A 21,002-nucleotide genomic window follows, 5' to 3' on the forward strand; every position below is an offset into this window, starting at 1 on the left:
GTACGCCGTCATACCGCCGTTGAAATTGACTGCGCACGCACTAAATCCTGAACTAGCAATCTGTCAAGGTATGCCTTGACTGATGATCCACACCGACGGAGAAATCATTGCTGGCGCAGAGTTGGGCTAATTACCCAGCAATTGCGTCTGAAAATTTTACGGTTAGTGAAAGCAGGCGCAGGAGCCTGTTTCACTGTGAAATGAACCCATTTGTATTGAGAGCAAGCAGCGGATATAGTAAGCAATACAAATTTTTACCCTAGAACGTGCAAAATCTGCAAATTGTTCAGTAAGTTTTTAAATAAAATTGAAATGATACTGTTGCCAGAAAACCACCCACAGAAACAAACTACTTGTACTGAACACATACTGCTTTTATTAGTATTATGCACCAAAAAGTCTTGTCTTATATTCCAGCGTCTCATGTACTGTTTGTAAACAATATGGAGCCGTGGCAGACCGGGCGCTTTAACGTACATATGAAATGTTTAATTACATTTATTTATTGCACATATACCAAATATCCACTATATATAAATATCTATGTGTGAGAAAGCAGACATTGTGACAAGTACATTATACATAGCTGTACGTGACTCATACAGAGTAGGTGTGAAAACACAACTATTTTTTGGTTTAATTGGTAAATGTTACAGTACATAATAAACATGAGTTCCCCTCTTCTGCACCCACTCGCGGAAGCATGCTTTGTTTCAGAAAACCTAGCGGGAGGTTTTTTGACTGACCTGATACAGATACTGCATTTCAAAAATAAACATGTTGGTACTTTGTTACTTCATATATCAGCATTTTGTTGAAATTATGTAAGTCCAATTAAAAGTTATTAAAAGGTAATTTTAATGCAAGAGACTGAGAGGTTTCTGTGGGCGTGGCTTAGTTTTGACCGATTTTGTGGCTGTGACTTCCTTACGCACAGGCTGTCCGCTGCGCTCCTGGCCTCCCTGATGTCATACACTGCACACAACTGCAGCGCTGAACAGCAAGTCTACATGTAGGGCCTCGCACAAGGTAAGCGCAAATTCTTTTTGGAGGGTTGCAGTGCACTCCGTAGCTACGCTGTCGACCACAATTTTTGGGCCATTGCATTGAAGTGTGGTATTTGTAGATAGTGACAGATTGTAATGATTCTTAAATTGCGTCTGAAGTTATGGTGACATAATTAAGAGACTACTTGTATTAGATTTACAATTCTAATGTATTGTAAACAAACCAACTTTGCAACTATTAATCCCTAAAAAGGGAGGATCTTTTCTGCCATAAATATGCTGTAAAGGGGGAAAACAAGAGCTGGTTTAAAAAAAAATTATTTCCTGTAGATTTTTTCTTAACAAAATGATCACTCTGTCTTTCAGATTATGAGCCCCTATCAACTTATTATTTCTTTCAGAGTGATCTAGGCAAGAATGGAAATGTTCAGGACAGACTCTTTGTAGTGCTGTCTGCCTACAGGAATGATGTCGGAAAACCATTCCAAATTGTAAAAAAAAAGTTCCCTTATTATTACAGACGATTACGTTCTATCAAAAGGTGGTGGCTGTGTGATTACAGTTTTGCAAACATAATTGATACTCCTCCCCCAGCAAGTCTGTGATGTGTGGGCCTGGAATAAGTCTGTTGGGCTGTTTGTTAACACTTACTGTCCCCATGAAAATTGTTGATTTTTTATAAGTGGAATCCCACCATTTTTACACCTCTTGATGTTTATTAGATGCTGCAGTTTGTTGAAGTGTTGTTACTGATAGGATTCCATTGCACTATTTGAAGAAGAGCAGAGGAGTTCTAGTGTCTTGGCCAACATTAATCCCTCAACCAACGCCACGTAAAAAAAACCATACTATCTGGTTATTTGTCTCATTGCTGTTTATAGTACCTTGTATGTAAATTGGCTGCCATGTTTCCCTGCGTCTACCCTTCAAAAATAGTACGTCATTGGCTGTGAAGTGCTTTGGGACGCCCTGAGGATGTGAAAAGTGATTGGTATATATATCATCTCAGCCCCAGGACATCACTGCAGGAGTTCCTCAGGGCAGTGTCCTAGGCCCAACCATCTTCAGCAGCTTCATCAGTGACCTTCCCTCCATCATAAGGTCAGAAGTGGGGATGTTTGCTGATGATTGCGCAGTGTTCAGTTCCATTTGCAACTCCTCAGACAATGAAGCTGTCTGTGCCTGCGTGCAGCAAGACCTAGACAACATCCAGGCTTGGGCTGATAAGTGGCAACTAACATTCGTGCCACACAAGTGTCAGGCAATGATGATCTCCAACAAGAGAGAGTCTAACCACCTGGCATTACCATCGTCACATCCCCCACCATCAACATCCTGGGGGGTCACCATTGAGCGGAATCTTAACTGGACCAGCCACATAAATACTGTGGCTACAAGAACAGGTCAGAGGCTGGGTATTCTGCGGTGAGTGACTCCCCAAAGCCTTTCCACCATCTACAAGGCACAAGTCAGGAGTGTGATGGAATACTCTCCACTTACCTGGATGAGTGCAGCTCCAACAACACTTGAAGCTCAAAACCATCCAGGACAAAGCGGCCCATTTGATTGGCACCCCATCCACCACCTTAAACATTCACTCCCTCCACCACTGGCGTACTGTGGCTGCAATGTGTACTATCTACAAGATGTACTGCAGCAACTCGCCATGGCTTCAGCAGCACCTCTCAAACCATCTAGAAGGACAAGGGCAGCAGGCACATGGGAACACCACCACCTCCAGTTCCCCTCCCAAGTCGCACACCATCCTGACATGGAAATATATTTATGTTCCTTCATTGTCGCTGGGTCAAAATCTTGGAACTCCCTACCTAACAGCACTGTGGGAGTACCTTCACCACACGGACTGCAGTGGTTCAAGAAGGCGGCTCAACACCACCTTCTCGAGGGCAACTAGGAATGGGCAATAAATGCTGGTCTTGCCAGCGACGCCCACATCCCGTGAATGATAAATAATATAAATGCAAGTTCGTTCTTTCTTTCCTTCCGTGTTCTCTGCAGCTAGAATTAAAAGGTTACGGGTCTGAAGATACTATGATGCAACAGACCCTGACTGATGCTCATTTTGGTATCCTTTCTGGTACTGGAATGAAAAATAGGAATGTAATCAGTAGGGCTTTTATTTAGTATAAAATACCGTGCTATTTCCTGGTCAATAGTTGTTGACTAGAACTAGAACTAGGGGGCATAGTCTTAGAATAAGGGGCTGCTCTTTCAAAACTGAGATGAGGAGGAATTACTTCACTCAGAGGGTGGTAGGTCCATGGAATATACTGCCCCAAAAAGCTGTAGAAGCTACATCATTACATAAATTTAAAACAAATAGACAGTTTCCTAGAAGTAAAAGGAATTAAGGGTTACGGGGAGCAGGCAGGAATTTGGACATGAGTCTAGGTTCGGATCGGTCATGGCCCTGTGGGTAGCGGAGCGGGCCCAGGGGCCGTGTAGCCTGATCCTGCTCCTATTTCGTGTGTCTAATTCTGTTAGATTCAGGAGATGGTTCTGTGATAGTGGATTGGCGGTTAGGATCAGATCAGCCATGATCTTATTGAATGGCGGAGCAGGCTCGAGGGGCCGATTGGCCTACTCCTGCTCCTATTTCTTATGTTCTACTCAATTTTAATCCTTCAGTGTTGATGTCCTCACACAGCAACTAAATGGAAAGAGCTGGCAGTGGGTATTGGTCATGAGGTTAGCCATCGTGGGACACAAATACTTGCTGAAAACTGAATTAATTCCCCCCTCACAAACAAACAGTATGGTAGGTATAAAACATAATAGATGTATGGAAGTGTCATTTCAGAATTAAGGTAACAGTTAAAAATTGCTGACTCTCATGTTTGCTGACATCATCTGTGTATCTTGATGAGATGACAGTCTTGTAATGAATCTGGCGTATCTGTTATTCTCTGCTTAATGATTTCACATCTTGTGTCCGGTAATGATCCTCCCCAATTCAGAATGACACTATAGTTCTTGTCTGCCAGTGATTTGCCTCCACTTGTCCAGTTGTTTTACAGCTATCCTTTGTCTAGTGACGTTGACTTCATTCATCCAGTGATTTTGTTTGCAATGATTTTGCCTTCATTCATCCAGTATTTATTTCAATGATTTTGCTGTCATTCATCCGGTGATTTTGTATTTCTGGACAGAATGATTTTGTCTCCATTCATGCAATGATTTAATATTTCTCTCTTCAGTAATTTTGCCATTTAGTTTTTTGAAGATTTGTTGAGTTCATCTAATTTCTCAATGAGTTTTGCATTGTGAATTATCTAATATTTTCTCAGTAACTGGATTTATTTATATCTTTATATATCAGCTGTGCCATTGAATCTGCCTTTTGATTGCTGCACTAATCTTTAACAACGCTGTATGGTTTGTACAGTGTCTTGACTGAAGAGTCACACAGTACATTGTCTCACAGACAGCGGTCCTCTTGTACCTGAATGCCTATACCTAACCATATTACATTCTGGTTGTCAGTATGAGTGGATATTTAGTTCTGTTCAATGCTGATGAGCATTTTTTTGTGCAGTAGTAAAAGTTGCAGCAACCACCGTTACAGAAGGAACACGGCAGGAATTGAGGATGATGAAACCTCACATTGGTACCATGGTAAGCGGTCATCTGACTTTGTAAGTGACATCAATGGATTGGGAAGAGATATTAAATGATCTGGGAGATGCAACATTAAAGAAGGGTTATTGGAGCAATGACTTTCAGATTGCAACCCAACGGTATGAACTTGTAAATCGTCATGAGTAGTGTGTTAATTTTGCATCTTTTATATTTTGTTTTATTTTTCCTCCTCTATCTGAGATTGCCAGAAAATGGGCTGCGACTCCAGCACCTTTGTCTCTGTGCCTCAGCCAATGTGAGGTGTGTTTACTGTTGCTAAAATAGACTAAGGAGTCATTTTTAATCCAGAGGTATATTACCTCACCTGGGATTCACACTATAGATTGCTCACTCATGTAGTATATGAATGGCAGATTTATGGTAACCTTCACCGTTACTTAAGCATGTAACCATAGGAGAGGTTAAGACCTGAGAGAGGGCGAGTCAGTGGACACCCACACCCCACAAATCCTTTTCATTATAGAATGATGCTGTAACTACAATAACTTCTAACCTTCATGTAAAGCTTTTAACATAGCAGTAAGTCTCTGGTTGCTTCACAGTTGAGACTTGGACCCTAGAAGGAATAGGAGGGAAATTAGGCAAGACGGTCAAAATGGTAGATTTTATGGAGGCTTTTGAAAGCTGGATAAATGTAGCAAACCGTGCAGATTAGGGAGAGTTTGTGGGGCAAGATAACTGAAAGCAGTGCCACTGATGGTAGAGTAGGGGAAGGAGAATATGCACATTAGGCCAGAGTTGGAAGAGTAAAGGATGTGAGCAGGCATGTAAGCAGAAGTAGGGTGGATCAGGGTTGGTACCAACGACATGGGTAGAAAGAGGGATGAGGTCCTGCAACAATGTTGACTTCAATGTTGAGGTCTCATGGCATCAAGTCAAACATGGGCAAGGAAACCTCCTGCTAATTACCACCTACCGTCCTCCCTCAGCTGATGAATCAGTACTCCTTCATGTTGAACACCAATTGGAAGAAGCACTGAAAGTAGCAAGGGTACAAAATGTCCTCTGGGTGGGGGACTTCAATATCCATCACCAAGAGTGGCTCGGTAGCACCACAACTGACCGAGCTGGCCGAGTCCTAAAGGACATAGCTGCCAGACTGGGTCTGCGACAGGTGGTGAGGGATCCAACAAGAGGGAAAAACCTACTTGAGCTCGTCCTCACCAATCTACCTGTTGCAGATGCATCTGTCCATGACAGCATTGGTGGAAGTGACCACTGCACAGTCCTTGTGGAGACAAAGTCCCGTCTTCATGTTGAGGATACCCTCCACCGTGTTGTGTGGCACTACCACTGTGCTAAATGGGACAGATTTCAAACAGATCTGGCAACTCAAAACTGGGCATCCATGAGGCGCTGTGGGCCATCAGCAGCAGCAGAATTGTATTCAACCACAATCTGTAACCTCATGGCCCGGCATATCCCTCACTCTACCATTACCATCAAGCCGGGAGATCAACCCTGGTTTAACGAAGTGTGCAGGAGAGCATGCCGGGAACTGCACCAGTCATACCGAAAAATGAGGTGTCAACCTGGTGAGGCTACAACACAGGACTACTTGCATGCCAAACAACGGAAGCAACATGCGATAGACAGAGTTAAGGGATCTCACAACCATCGGATCAAATCAAAGCTCTGCAGTCCTGCCACATCCAGTCGTGAGTGGTGGTGGACAATTAAACAGTTAACAGGAGGAGGAGGAGGCTCCAAAAATATCCCCATCCTCAATGATGGTGGAGCCCAGCACGTGAGTGCAAAAGACAAGGCTGAAGCATTTGCAACTATCTTCAGCCAGAAGTGCCGAGTGGATGATCCATCTCGGCCTCCTCCTGAGGTCCCCAGCATCACAGATGCCAGTCTTCAGCCCATTCAATTCACTCCACGTGATGTCAAGAAACGGCTGAAGACACTGGACACTGCAAAGGCTATGGGCCCTGACAACATTCCGGCAATAGTACTGAAGACTTGTGCTCCAGAACTAGCTGCGCCCCTAGCCAAGCTGTTCCAGCACAGCTACAACACTGGCATCTACCTGGCAATGTGGAAAATTGCCCAAGTATGTCCTGTCTACAAAAAGCAGGACAAATCCGACCCGGCTAATTACCGTCCCATCAGTCTACTCTCAATCACCAGCAAAGTGATGGAAGGTGTCGTCGACAGTGTTATCAAGTGGCACTTACTCGGCAATAACCTGCTAACTGACGCCCAGTTTGGGTTCCACCAGGGCCACTCAACTCCTGACCTCATTACAGCCTTGGTCCAAACATGGACAAAAGAGCTGAACTCAAGAGGTGAGGTGAGAGTGACTGCCCTTGACATCAAGGCAGCATTTGATCGAGTGTGGCATCAAGGAGCCCTAGCAAAACTGAAGTCAATGGGAATCAAGGGGAAAACTCTCCATTGGTTGGAATCATACCTAGCACAAAGGAAGTTGGCTGTGGTTGTTGGAGGTCATTCATCCCAATCACATGACATCACTGCAGGAGTTCCTCAGGTCAGTGTCCTAGGCCCAACCATCTTCAGCTGTTTCATCAATGACCTTCCCTCCATCATAAGGTCAGAAGTGGGGATGTTCGCTGATGATTGCACACTGTTCAGCACCATTCGAGACTCGTCAGATACTGACGCAGTCCGTGTCCATATGCAGCAAGACCTGGACAACATTCAGACTTGGGCTGACAAGTGGCAAGTAACATTCGCACCACACAAGTGCCAGGCAATGACCATCTCCAACAAGCGAGACTCTAACCATCTCCCCTTGATATTCAATGGCATTACCATTGCTGAATCCCCCACTATCAACATCCTGGGGGTTACCATTGATCAGAAACTGAACTGGACCAGCCATATAAATACTGTGGCTACAAGAGCAGGCCAGAGGCTGGGAATTCTGTGGCGAGTGTCTCACCTCCTGACTCCCCAAAGCCTTTCCACCATCTGCAAGGCACAAGTCAGGAGTGTGATGGAATACTCTCCACTTGCCTGGATGAGTGCAGCTCCAACAACACTCAAGAAGCTCGACACCATTCAGGATAAAGCAGCCCGCTTGATTGGCACTCCATCCACCACCTTCAACATTCACTCCCTCCACCACCGGCGCACTGTGGCTGCAGTGTGTACCATCTACAAGATGCACTGCAGCAACTCGCCAAAGCTCCTTCAACAGCACCTTCCAACCCCGCGACCTCTACCACTTAGAAGGACAAGGGCAGCAGACGCATGGGAACATCACCACCTACAAGTTCCCCTCCAAGCCACACACCATCCTGACTTGGACCTGTATCGCCGTTCCTTCACTGTCGCTGGGCCAAAATCCTGGAACTCCCTTCCTAACAGCATTGTGGGTGTACCTACACCATATGGACTGCAGCGGTTCAAGAAGGCGGCTCACCACCATCTTCTCTAGGGCAATTAGGGATGGGCACTAAATGCAGGCCTTGCCAGCCAGCGATGCCCACATCCCATCAATGAATAATTAAAAAAAAAAAAAATTTTAGGGTGCTAGGTAGCAGATTAAAAAGCAGGACCTCAAAAGTTGTAATCTCTGGATTACTCCCGGTGCCACGTGCTAGTGAGTATAGGAATAGGAGGATAGAGCAGATGAATGCGTGGCTAAAGAGTTGGTGCAGGAGGGAGGGCTTTAGTTTCCTGGATCACTGGGTCTGCCTTTGGGGAAGGTGGGACCTGTACGAGTCGGATGGGTTGCACCTGAACCGGAATGGGACCAACATCCTTGCGGGAGGTTTGCTAGTACTGTTGGGGGGGGGGGGGGTTTAAACTAACTTGGCAGGGGGATGGGATACGGAGTGGAGCTATAGTAGGGGGTGATGCACAGCCAAATATAGAGGAAAAAACAAGTCAGCCTGGAAGGCAGAGCAAATATGTAACCCCACAAGGGAGTATGGCGAGGCTGGATGGCATTTATTTTAATGCAAGGAATCTTGCGAGTAAGGCAGATGAATTGAAGGTGTCGATGAACACATGATATTGTTGCTATCACAGAGACATGGTTGAGGGAGGGGGCAGGACTGGCAGCTCAATATTCCGGGGTATAGAATCTTCAGGCGAGACAGAGGGGGTGTAAAAGAGGAGGGGTTGTCGCAATATTAATCAAGGAGTCAATTACTGTTGTAAGGAGGGATGATATCTTAGCAGGTTCCTCTAATGAGGCCATATGGGTAGAACTTAAAAACAAAAAGGGGGCAAGCACTTTGCTGGGAGTGTACTATGGGCCCCCAAACAGTCAGGGGGAGATAGAGGAACAGATATGTAGGCAAATCTGAGAAGTGTAGAAATAATAGGGTAATAATAGTAGGGGATTTCAACTTCCCCAATATTAACTGGGATAGTCAGTGTGAAAGGCTTAGAGGGTGCGGAATTCTTAAAGTGCATCCAGGAGAGCTTTTTGAGCCAGCATGTAGAAAGTCCTACAAGAGAGGGGGCGGTACTGGACCTAATTCTAGGGAATGTAGCTGGGCAAGTGGTAGAAGTGTCAGTAGGAGAGCATTTTGGTGACAGTGACCATAATTCGGTGAGATTTAAGGTAGTCATGGTGAAGGGATAATTACTAGTCCTAGCCCTTTTTGGGCTACCCCAGATCAGGCATATTCCCCAGATGTTCACCTTCAACTAGTTAGAGATAGCCGAATTCTATAAGAAGCTTAATTGGGTCTAAAGGTCCAGGCTATCTCTCTCTAAAGGAAAGGAACGACTTGAAGATGTTACCATCTTCCAGATAGCACTTTTAATAAGTTTAACTAGACTGTAACCTTCTGGATATTATGAGGGTCCAGAAAACCTCCCCAGAATTCGGCAACTCCTCACAAGAGTGTACAGAAATTGAGTTCGCGAGTTTGATACAGAAATACTATGAGACAATTCTAAAAATATATAGATTTATTAAAGAACCGACATACAGTTAACAGCTGATGAGTCAATCGTGACTTTAACAGTTCAAAATACAAATAGCTTACATTTCTTATTTTCAGAGATCCATATTCTCGAATCTTAACTTTGTACATTTTTACATTTCTTATTATTTCTAATCCAGAATATCCACCAAAATCAAATAAGAGTACCTCTTGATCCCCGAGCCTCAAAGAATTTAAAACTTACAAAGCCTGCCTCTGAAGTTGAGAATCGCTTGCCCTTTCCAGTGACTTCTGACTTTCCATCTGAAAAGCTCTATTTTTATACTTGTTTTTAGTGGTTTATTCTTTGAAGTTTTCTGCTGATGTAAGCTAATTATCTCTAGTGATTCTTTGTTGAATTCTTTTCTATTCTTACCGTCATTTCAGCTGCCAACTCTCAGAATCCTGCCTGTTGTTTAGGTGTTCAGAACGTATCATAAAAACCGGTTATAACTTATGTATCTATTTGATGCCATTTTTATCAAAGGTCTTCCATTCAATTCTAAAATCCCCTAGCTGTTTGGAAGCAGACGTCGTGACTCCTATGTGTTCCAAGTTCAACACAAACACAATGTGATTGCTTGGTGTCATCTTTGAAGTCATATTTTCAAAGTCTTCTGTAGGTACTTTTTACAATATGTATATTGAAAACACTTCAACCAGGGTGTTTGTTTTCCTAGCCATCTTAGTTGGTTATGTTACTGACTTATGTTTGCTTGTTTCATTTGATGTGATATTATGAAGGCATATGGTTGTTTAATGTTCTAAGTTTCTGTTTCCTGGAGTGTTAGTTTATAACACTTTAAACTGGGCAATGGTATTGTGTTGGTTCCAAACTGCAGACTTTCTGGAAACTCCAATGGTTTGCTTCAATAGGGCCATTGTTTTATTGTCAATAACCCATTCCCATTTCAAAAGCTTGTATGGTGTTTACAGCTTGTGTTAACAACTGATCTTATCTCAAAAGCCTGTGTTCTGTTTGCAGCCTGTGTCGTTGAGGCTTTTAGATTTTTAAACTCAGTATGTCATGTTTTAATATCAGAAATCTGTTCATAGGATGGTGTATCTTTCTGAAATATGGCTTTTTCTTTACAATGGAAAAGGACAAAGATGGACCAGAAATAAAGGTTCTAAATTGGGAGACGGCCGATTTTAATATGATAAGGCAGGATCTGGCCAAAGTGGACTGGGATCAGCTACTTGTAGGAAAATCCACATCAGAGCAGTTGGGAGTCTTTCAGAAAGGAAATAGAGAGAGTACTATGGCAACATGTTCCCGTAAAGGTCAAGGGTGGGACCAACAAGCCCAGGGAACCCTGGATGTCAAGGGATATACGAGAATGGATTAGGAAAAAAAGAGTCTTTTGGCAGATACAAAGTACTAAAAACAATGGAAGCCCTAGAGGAGTATAGAAAGGGCAGGGGGGTACTTAAAAAAAGAAATTAGGAGAGCAAAGAGGGGGCATGAAAAAACACTGGCGGGAAAAATAAAGAAAAATCCCACGGTCTTTTGTAAGGATATTAAGGGCAAGCGGATAACCAGGGAAAGAGTAGGGCCCATTCGGGACCAAAGTGGCAATCTGTGTATAGAGCCAGAAAATGTGGGTGAGGTTTTAAATGAATATTTTGCATCTGTGTTCACTATGGAGAAGGACGATGTAGGCATAGAAATCAGGCAGGGGAATTGTGATATATTTGAACAAATTAGTATCGAGGGAGGAGGTACTAGCGGTTTTAGCGGGCTTAAAAGTGGATAAATCCCCAGACCCAGACGAGATGTATCCCAGGCTGCTGTGTGAGGCAAGGGAGGAGATTGCAGGGGCTCTGACACAAATTTTCAGAACCTCTCTGGCCACAGGGGAGGGTGCCAGAGTTCAAGAAGGGTAGTAGGGATAAACCAGGGAATTACAGGCCAGTGAACCTAACCTCAGTGGTAGGGAAATTATTGGAAAAAATTCTGAGGGACAGAATTAGTCTCCACTTGGAGAGGCAAGGATTAATCAAGGATAGCCAGCATGGCTTTGTCAGGGGGAGATCATGTCTGACCAATTTGATTGACTTTTTCGAGGGGGTGACTAGGTGTGTGGATGAGGGTGGTGCAGTTGATGTGGTCTACATGGACTTCTGTAAGGCTTTTGACAAAGTCCAGCATGGGAGACTGGTCAAGAAGGTAAGAGCCCATGGGATCCAGGGCAACTTGGTAAATTGGATCCAAAATTGACTTCGTGGCAGGAGGCAGAGCGTGATGGTTGTTTTGTGACTGGAAGCCTGTGTTACCGCAGGGATCGGTGCTGGGTCCTTTGCTGTTTGTAGTGTACATTAATGATTTAGATATGAATGTAGGAGTTATGATCAGTAAGTTCGTAGATGACATGAAAATTGGTGGAGTGGTAAATAGCGAGGAGAGAAGCCTCAGGCTACAGGACGATATAGACGGGTTGGTCAGATGGGCATAACAGTGGCAAATGGAATTTAACCCTGAATAGTGTGAGGTGATGCATTTTGGGAGGACTAAGATGGCAAAGGAATACACAATGGTAGGACCCTAGGAAGGACAGAGGAACCTTGGTGTGCATGTACATAGATCCCTGAAGGCAGCAGAACAGGTGGATAAGGTGGTTAAAAAGGCATATGGGATACTTGCCTTCATTAGCCGAGGCATAAAATATAAGGGCAGGGAGGTTATGATTGAGCTGTACAAAATGCTAGTTAGGCCACAGCTGGAATACTGTGTGCAGTTCTGGTCGCCACACTATAGGAAGGATGTGATTGCATTGGAGAGGGTGCAGAGGAGATTCACCAGGATGTTACCTGGGCTGGAGCGCTTCAGCTATGAAGAGAGACTGGACAGGCTGGGGTTGTTTTCCTTAGAGCAGAGAAGGCTGAAGGGGGACCTGATTGAGGTGTACAAAATTATGAGGGGCATGGTTGGGTAGCTAGAAAGGAACTTTTCCCCTTTAGCAGAGGGGTCAATAACCAGGGGGCATAGTTTCAAGGTAAGGGGCAGGAGGTTTAGAGGGGATTTGAGGAAAAACTTTTTCACCCAGAGTGTGGTTGGAATCTGGAACTCACTGCCTGAAAGGGTGGTAGAGGCAGGAACCCTCACAAGATTCAAGAAGCATTTAGATGAGTACTTGAAACGCCATAGCATACAAGGCTACGGACCAAGTGCTGGAAAATGGGATTAGAATAGACGGGGCTTGATGGCTGGCGCGGACACGATGGGCCGAAGTGCCTCTTTCTGTGCTGTATAACTCTATGACCATGGTTATGGAGGGACTTGTAGATATATGTCCATGTCATGACAGGCAATGGAGCCAGTGGAGGTCATCAAGGATAGATAATAGGTGAATGAGACTTTGTACGGGACAGGATGCAGATGGCAGAGTTCTAGATGAGTTGCAGAATATGTAAAGTGTAGCCCATCAGCAATTCTGAGTCTCTTCGAACTCTCTCTCATGTGTGCTACAAGGAAGTTGCTGAGTTTCTTGAACTTGAAAGAAGAGCAGTTATTTCAGTGGGTCGAGATCGGGTAGCTATTTACTATGCCAAGTTCACTGAGACGACATTTGCCAACAAAATATTATTGGACTGGAATACTAATGAGATATTTGAAAAGTAAAAGGATATTGTGTCAGTGATACCAGTCAGTACAATGTCTGCCTGTATTAACAAAATAGTTAGGAAACAGGAGCTACTATTTAAAAGACAAAACAAATAACCAATAATTAATTCCTCAGTGCAGGCCTTACTGGTATAAAAGTACAGCATTTAATCAGTCTGTGGTTACCTTCACTGTGGAGAAAATAGAATAATTGGATGATAAGCGCTTGAGTAAAATATTAATGAGCATATCACTTGCATAAATAAGTGGATATTAACGGTTGTGTGTGAGGTATACATTAAATACCATCATTGTCTGTGCCCTCCCCGAGGCCAATATTAGCATTTCAATAAAGGAGCATTAATGGTTGCCTAGCCACAAGTAAATGAGTATTAATTGTCGGACACATGAGCTTACTGAGTTTACTGTATTGTAGAAAAGAAAGGGGTGATTTTTTTTGTTGAAGTTTTGCTTTGGCTGTGTTCAGATGTGAATATAAAATTGCTTTTGAGTTAAATTGTTTGGAAAACTAAACAAAAACTGCAAATTGCAGCCAGTCTGAAGTCTTTAACTAGGGGACTGGAAAAGATTAAGATTAGTTTGCGCATTATCTTGTATATAAAATGGATGACCGAGATAACAAGATTTGGCCCTTACTGGGACTGGGGAGACAGATTTGATTAAACCTATGAACAAGTTGCTGCTGTGTTAATATAAAAAGCTAGATTCCAGTTCTACATTTTGATCAAAATGACCGTCTGAGACTAAATAAGGCTTGAATAATAATCAGGTCTCTATAGTTTTAAGAAAATTTGTCAAGATTTATTTGATATTTAAATTACAAAGAATCTACATCACAGACAATTTGGCTCAAGTGGTGTACGATAATGATTATACACCACACGGGCCTCTACTCACTCTAATTACCTCTTCCCACCCAACCCCTGTATTCCTCTATTCCCTTTTGCCTCATGTATGTGTCAAGCCTCCCCTTCAATGTATCAATGCTCTCTGCTTCAACCGCTCCATGTGGCAGCAAGTTCCATATTCTCACCACCCTCTAAAAGAAAATTCTTCCTAAGTTCTTTATTTAATCTGTTAGTGGCTATCTTATATTTCTACCTCCTTGTTCTGGACTCACCCATGAGTCCAAACAGTTTCGACACATACCTCCAATTCCTGAGTCCAAGTCATTTGTGTATATGGTGAACAACATTGGTCCCAGCAAGGACCACTGTGGGACACTTCTGCCAGTCCAAGAAACTTTCCTGTGTCAACTTCTTAAATTGTAATTTTCTATGCCCACATTTATAATGGAAACTGCATCGATTTTAAAATTCTCACCCATGGCCTCGCCCCTCCCTATCTCTGTAATCTCCTCCAGCCCTACAACCCTCCAAGATCTCTGCGCTTCTCCATTTCTGGCCTCTTATGCACCCCTGATTTCCATTGCTCCACCATTGACAGCCATGCCCTCAGCTGCCTAGGCCCTAAGCTCTGGATTTTGCGCCCTAAACCGCTCAACCTCTCTACCGTCTTTTTAAGTCGCTCCTTAAAACTTACTTGAGGAAGGTTTTGGTCACCTGTCCTAATTTCTCTTTATGTTGGCTCGGTGTCATTTTTTGATAACGCTCCTGTGAAACATCTTGGGAGGTTTTACTATGTTAAAGGTGCTATATAAATGCAAGTTGTTGTTAGTTTTCCAGAATTAACAACAACTGCAACTTGCATGTGCCAGAAGGCATCTCGAACTGCTTTAATAAGGAAGGAAAGTATACGGTGGACACAGAACATGAAGAAAGGGGAAGAGGAATGGAGAGGCTAGGATTGGAAACCAAAGGTATGATCAATAGTCAGAGTTTTGTGGAGATTTTTGAAAGCAGGGAGGGACAAGTGCAGGGAACTTGATGTTTTCCTAAATGAAAGGCACTAATGCAAATTATTGTAGCTTGTACCCCCTCTCCCTTTCAGTGGTGGCCGTAGAAAACTGTTGAATGGAAGGCAATTACCAATGGACTTCAAGACAGTCAGGCCATTCTGATGGATAGTTTCCAGTTACTGATATTAATGTGATGGCCAGTTAACCTGTGTTTGATAGTTTTGGGATGATTGTGGCCAGGACACAGAAAACTCTTTGAATAGTGCCATGGGATCTTTTTCATCCACTTGTACGGGCAGGTGGGGCATCAGTTTAAAGGTAGCCAAAGGACAGCACCTCTGACAATGCAGTTAGGGAAATTAGGGATGGGCAATAAATGCTGGCCTTGCCCGTGATGCCCACATCCCAGCAATGAATAAAAATAAGTCAGCCTAGATTATGCGCTCAAGTCCTAGAAGTGGGTATTGAACATAAAACCTTCTGACTGAGGTGAGTGCGAGACTGTGAAATTGTTTCTATCTCAATATTTAAAAAAATGACTTATTTATTTCAGACTGGAGACATCCAGATTTGTCCAATAGAGTAGCCATATTAAATACTCCCAGAATGCCTGACATTGTTTTCAATAATGCTACGATTGAACAAACTGATTATTTTCCTCCCCAATCTTGTGCCACTGATTTGAAAATGTGAAGCGCTTTAGTATTTGAATATTTTGTGCTTATGATGGTTTCAACTTTTCTCAATCTCAAACATTTTAATTAAAATTTCTGGGCTTCAGTGCAATATATTTTATGAATGGTAACACTCACTGTACTCAGTGAATATCAAACATGTCAATTGTCTTGTCTTGTAGTTAACATTAACTTTCTCCACTGATCAGACTTTCAGTACAAGTACAAAAACTGGAAAAGACTATTGTCAGTCCTATGTAAGAATGGTGCGAACATCCTGTGTCATAAAATATATTTAAATGTTCTATAAAAATTGATTTTATCAGTAAAAAAGGTTTTTCTAAAAAAAAATCTAAGTGCAGAATGAACTCTTTCTACTGTATTTGCTCTTTCATTATTTTCAATCCATTTACACTATTTTTGATCTTAATCTGGAACTGCTGTCATTGCATAACCATGTGAATAACAAGCCTTGTACATGTTACCTGGGACATGCTGGAATGGAGAGGCCTGTTTATAAGTGAAGCAACTTACCACCTGTGTGAACCAGTGCTCAGCCCAAGTGGGACTTGGTCTCTATTTGAATAAGCTATGAGTGAAAGAGAAGGTGCTGAAGTAAAGTTTAAAACTCATGAAATTAAATGTTGGATTCCCATTTAAACTCAACAAACCTTGTTTAATAATCAATCGCACACTCAGTCTCCCTTGATAATAGACTGGTTCAGAGTTAGTGCAGTGCCATCGTAACGCTGTATAAGTTTCAGGGGCCGGTGTTGTACTTGTCTTCTGCTGACAGAAACTGATGCTTTCTGAAATATTTTATATGTGTAAGTCAATGAATTTTTTTTTTTAAATGACAAAACTTAGACGTGCAATAGCAACATTCACTTGTACCACACAGCATAGTAAATGCACCCATAACCTGTAGAGGTTCGTTTTAAGTTTCTATTTTTAAAAATATATACGTTTCCACATTATTTTCTATGTCTTGAGTACATTAACTAAAATTGGTCCAAACTGCAGAACTTCTAGTCTCTAACTCTTTCTTTCTCCCTTTTCTCTTGGCAACTGGTTTGCAAAATGTTAAAAAGTTCCAGCCTCTCCTTAAAAGTAGCTTTTGATTTTTTGACACATATAGAAAGTGTTAGTTTACACAAGGGTTTTACTCTGTATATTCGCCTAGCATGTTGTGTTTTCCTACATTTCAACAGCAACTACACTTCAAAAGCACTTCATTGGCTGTAAAGCGCTTTGGGACATCCTGAGGTCATGAAAGGCGCTATATAAATGCCAGTCTTTTTATGTAATCTGTATGGAGCTGATCACGAGACATTAATATGAAGGTATATCCAATCGGTGATTGATTCTGTTATTTAGACTCACTAGCTAAACTTTCCATTCTCATTTTCAAAGTACAAGTGGTGCTAAATCAAGGCCGCTGGCTTTCTGCTTTCAATGGAAAATCTGACACAGTTGTGCAATATGATTGCTGTCTGGGTTTTCAATTTTGTGCCAGATTTCCTGGAAGTTTCTGCTGCCGGCCAGAGTTCACTCTGCTTGGTGTGTATGTGCTCTCTGTTTCCCATCTGTTCTCTCTGCCAGCCCCACTTCTCTCTCCTTGCTGTCTGTTCTCTCTGCCAGCCCCACTTCTCTCTGCCAGCCCCACTTCTCTCTCCTTGCTGTCTGTTCTCTCTGCCAGCCCCACTTCTCTCTCCTTGCTGTCTGTTCTCTCTGCCAGCCCCACTTCTCTCTCCTTGCTGTCTGTTCTCTCTGCCAGCCTGAGTTCTGCTTGACTGCTGCCCTTTTGGGTTGAGCTTGTCTGCTGGAATGTGTTCTACCTGCTGTCACCTTGAGTCCAGCCTGCTGTCGTGTTCTGCCTCGCACCTGAAGTGAGCCTGTCAACCACTGCAAGTTAAGGGTAAAGATATTTTACTATTAAATATGCTGTTTAACTACCCTTTCATAGAAACGTATTAGTTTGTACCCCCCACCACCTTTTGAATCCACCAATTCCTGTCCTAATGTTCATCTGGTACTTCAGCTAAGTAGCCATTCTTCGCATATGAGCCTAAATAGCGATTGTCAACATTTTGGGGGGAATCACAGAGGAGCCAGGTTCTGCCCTCACCCACTAAAAGAAAGACTTGCATTTATTTAGCACCTTTCATGACTTTAGGACACCCGAAAGCGCTTCACGATCAATGAAGTACTTTTTGACGTGTAGTCACTGTTGTAGGAAATGGCATTACATTTACCTAATGACTGGATAGCGATCAGGAGGTCCCTGGCTGTTCATTCCCTTCCCAACCTAGGGGCACTGAGGCCAATTACAATGCTCTTCCACTGCCGCAACTGGGATCAATAACCCAGCACAAGACAGGTATCAAATTCCTAGTTGTGTTGTAACTTTGTTCCAACGTCAACATTTAGGTGTCTCTTTTATAACTTGCCTTCATTCTCTTTATCTTCCAGCCTGCTAGGTCATATTCCACACCCTAGTGCCTTGTCCCACTTTTACGGTGCTACAAAATACGCTGTGACTGCGCTGACAGAAGGTATTCGATATGAACTACGTGACCAGAAGAGCCACATTCGTGCCACGGTAAGTCGACACTCAGTTTAAACAAATTCAAGCTCAGCCTTTAAAAGGGGAATAAAGTTCATGCCCTCCTTGTACACGAGTCATTCTAACAACAAGAAAACATTGTCTGTATTTATTAGTCTTTTTTGATTTATAGAGGCTAACTTTCATGGTGATTTAACATTCCCCCCTCCTCCATTTTAACATGTATTTTTCCTCACCTTCGTTAGGGATTCTCATGCCACACACAGGCTTGTTGGACATGCACCCAGGTCTCTTCTGGTGTCATTCATGAGATGACCACTAGAAGGTACCAAGAGCAGTTTAGGGTGACTTGTGTTGTGTCTGTGTGTTGATAGAGACAGGAGTTGGTTTGATAGGTGTTTACTAAACAAAGTCTGGAGGGGAACTAATGGATACAACACAATATACAGGCTTATATAGCCCGAGTGGCCATTACTGGCATTACAGTACACATGGGGCTCTTAAAGGCACATACACTACAATTCCTCCCCTTTTAGCTAACCAGTACATAATATTTTAAGTAATTATTAATTACATGTTACAAGAAAAATAATCTATACATTGCTGCAGTTAATTAATTATAAGTCAGTCTCTCTGGAGGCTTCCTGACTCGGTCCGGATAACGCCTCGGTAGTGTAGTTTCTGGTGGTGTAGTAGGTTCTTTTGGCAAGGCTGATTCGGCTTGAATGCCAGTGTCGGGTTCATCGGGTTCCAGTATCACTGGATCGGAGGTAGATATGGGTATCTCTACTTCATCATTAGGCGTATAGAGTTGTGGTGTAGGTTGTCCCTTTTCGGATGACTCTATGATTTGGTCAGCATGGTGCCTTATTATGCTTTCTCCGATGTCCACGGTATACATCAGCGGTCCTAGTCGTGTGCAGATAGTTCCAGGCTGCCATTTCTCGGTACGGTAGTCCCGGGCCAAAACTTGTTGACCTATCTGGAAGGTTCTAGTTGGTCTTTCATTCATGCCTTAAAATTGCCGGTTCTCCACGTCCCTTCTGATGTTGGGCTTGATCAAATCCAGCCGGCATCTTAGGCTTCTATTGAAGAACATCATGGCGGGAGTTTGGTTTGTAACCATATGTGTTGCATTCCTGTATGCGAACAAGAAGTTATCCACCTTGTGCTGAAGTTTTATGTCTTCATTACCCATGGCCTTCCTGAAGGTCTGGACAAACCTTTCAGCCAATCCAGTGGTGGCGGGATGGTATGGGGCGGACGTGTAGTGCTTAACCCCATTGTTTTTTTAAGAACTTCCTGAATTCTTCGGACACAAATTGCGGTCCATTATCAGAACAGATCTGTTCCGGCAGCCCATTCCTGGCAAATATGGTCCTTAATACTGTGATGGTTTTTCCCGTGGTGGTGGAGGACATCTTTATTACCTCCGGCCACTTGGAGTGTGCATCAACTGCGATTAAGAACATTGAGTCCATAAATGGACCAGCAAAGTCAATGTGTACCCTTTGCCATGGAGATGAGGGCCACTCCCATGGATGTAGAGGGGCTTGGGGTGGAGCGTTTTGGACCTTCTGGCATCCTAGGCAGCTCTTGGTCATTTCTTCGATGTCTCCATCGATACCTGGCCACCATACAAACGCTCTGGCTAGGTTCTTCATTTTCACACCACCCAGATGCCCCTCGTGAAGCTCCTTTAGCACTTTATCCTGGAGTTTGGGTGGAATCACCACTCTGGATCCACACATCAAGGTTCCTCGGCACACTGACAGCTGTTTTCTTTGCGAGAATGCTGGCAACAGTGGTTCGCCATGTGCTGGCCATCCCTTCACCGTTAAGTCGTAGACTCGTGAGAGAGTCGGGTCATTTCTCGTTTCCTTTTCAATGGCAGAATTTGTTACTGGTAGACATTCCACTATGGTTGAGTGGAACATCTCCACTGGGTCTACTGTAGGTGCCTCTTCTACCGTTGGCAACGGTAGGCGCGATAAACCGTCAGCATTCCCATGCTGTTTTGATCCTTTGTATTCTATGTTGTATTGGTGTGCCCCTAGAAAAAGGGACCACCTCTGTAGCCTTTGCGCTGTCATAATGGGAACACCCTTTTTAGGGTTGAATATGGAGATGAGGGGTTGATGGTCAGTCAACAAGGTAAATTTTTGTCCGTGTAGGTAATGGTTGAATTTCTTCACTCCCCATACCAGGCTGAGTGCTTCCCTGTCGATTTGGGCATAGTTACGCTCAGCTGAGTTCAATGAGCGTGACGCAAAAGCTATCAGCCGTTCCGAGCCATCAGGGAATTTATGCGATAATACTGCTCCTATGCCGTAAGGGGATGCATCGCACGCCAGTCTGATTGGCAGTGATGGGTTGTAATGAGCCAAAACTTCTTTGGACGTGATTAAACCTTTGCATTTATGGAAGGCACGTTTACAGTCTTCGCTCCATTTCCAAATTACTCCTGTTTGTAGCAGTTCATTAAGAGGGTGTAGAAGAGTTGATAAGTTCGGTAAAAATTTATGATAGTAATTTATTAATCCCAGGAACGACCTTAATTGTGAAACATTTTCAGGTGCTGAGGCTTTTATGACCGCTTCAATTTTTTTCAGGTGACTTATGCAACCCTTCCTTATTAATTATGTGGCCACAATATGATATTTGATTTTGGAAAAATTCGCACTTGGGGCGATTTGCTCGGA

General features: G+C 43.2%; 1 protein-coding gene across 2 annotated transcripts in view; it reads left to right on the forward strand.

The window, feature by feature from the left end:
- dhrs11a (dehydrogenase/reductase 11a) overlaps positions 1-21,002 on the forward strand; it is a 148,783-nt gene that overhangs the window by 114,026 nt on the left and 13,755 nt on the right. For both annotated transcript variants that reach the window (XM_085964509.1, XM_085964511.1), the window contains exon 4: positions 18,207-18,336. In XM_085964509.1, coding sequence (XP_085820635.1) covers positions 18,207-18,336 — 130 coding nt within the window. The remainder of the gene's footprint in view (positions 1-18,206; positions 18,337-21,002) is intronic.

Source organism: Somniosus microcephalus, chromosome 22 (genome assembly GCF_052327205.1).
Source record: "Somniosus microcephalus isolate GS21.2 chromosome 22, FLI_Smic_1.0, whole genome shotgun sequence".
NCBI classification, from domain to species: domain Eukaryota; kingdom Metazoa; phylum Chordata; class Chondrichthyes; order Squaliformes; family Somniosidae; genus Somniosus; species Somniosus microcephalus.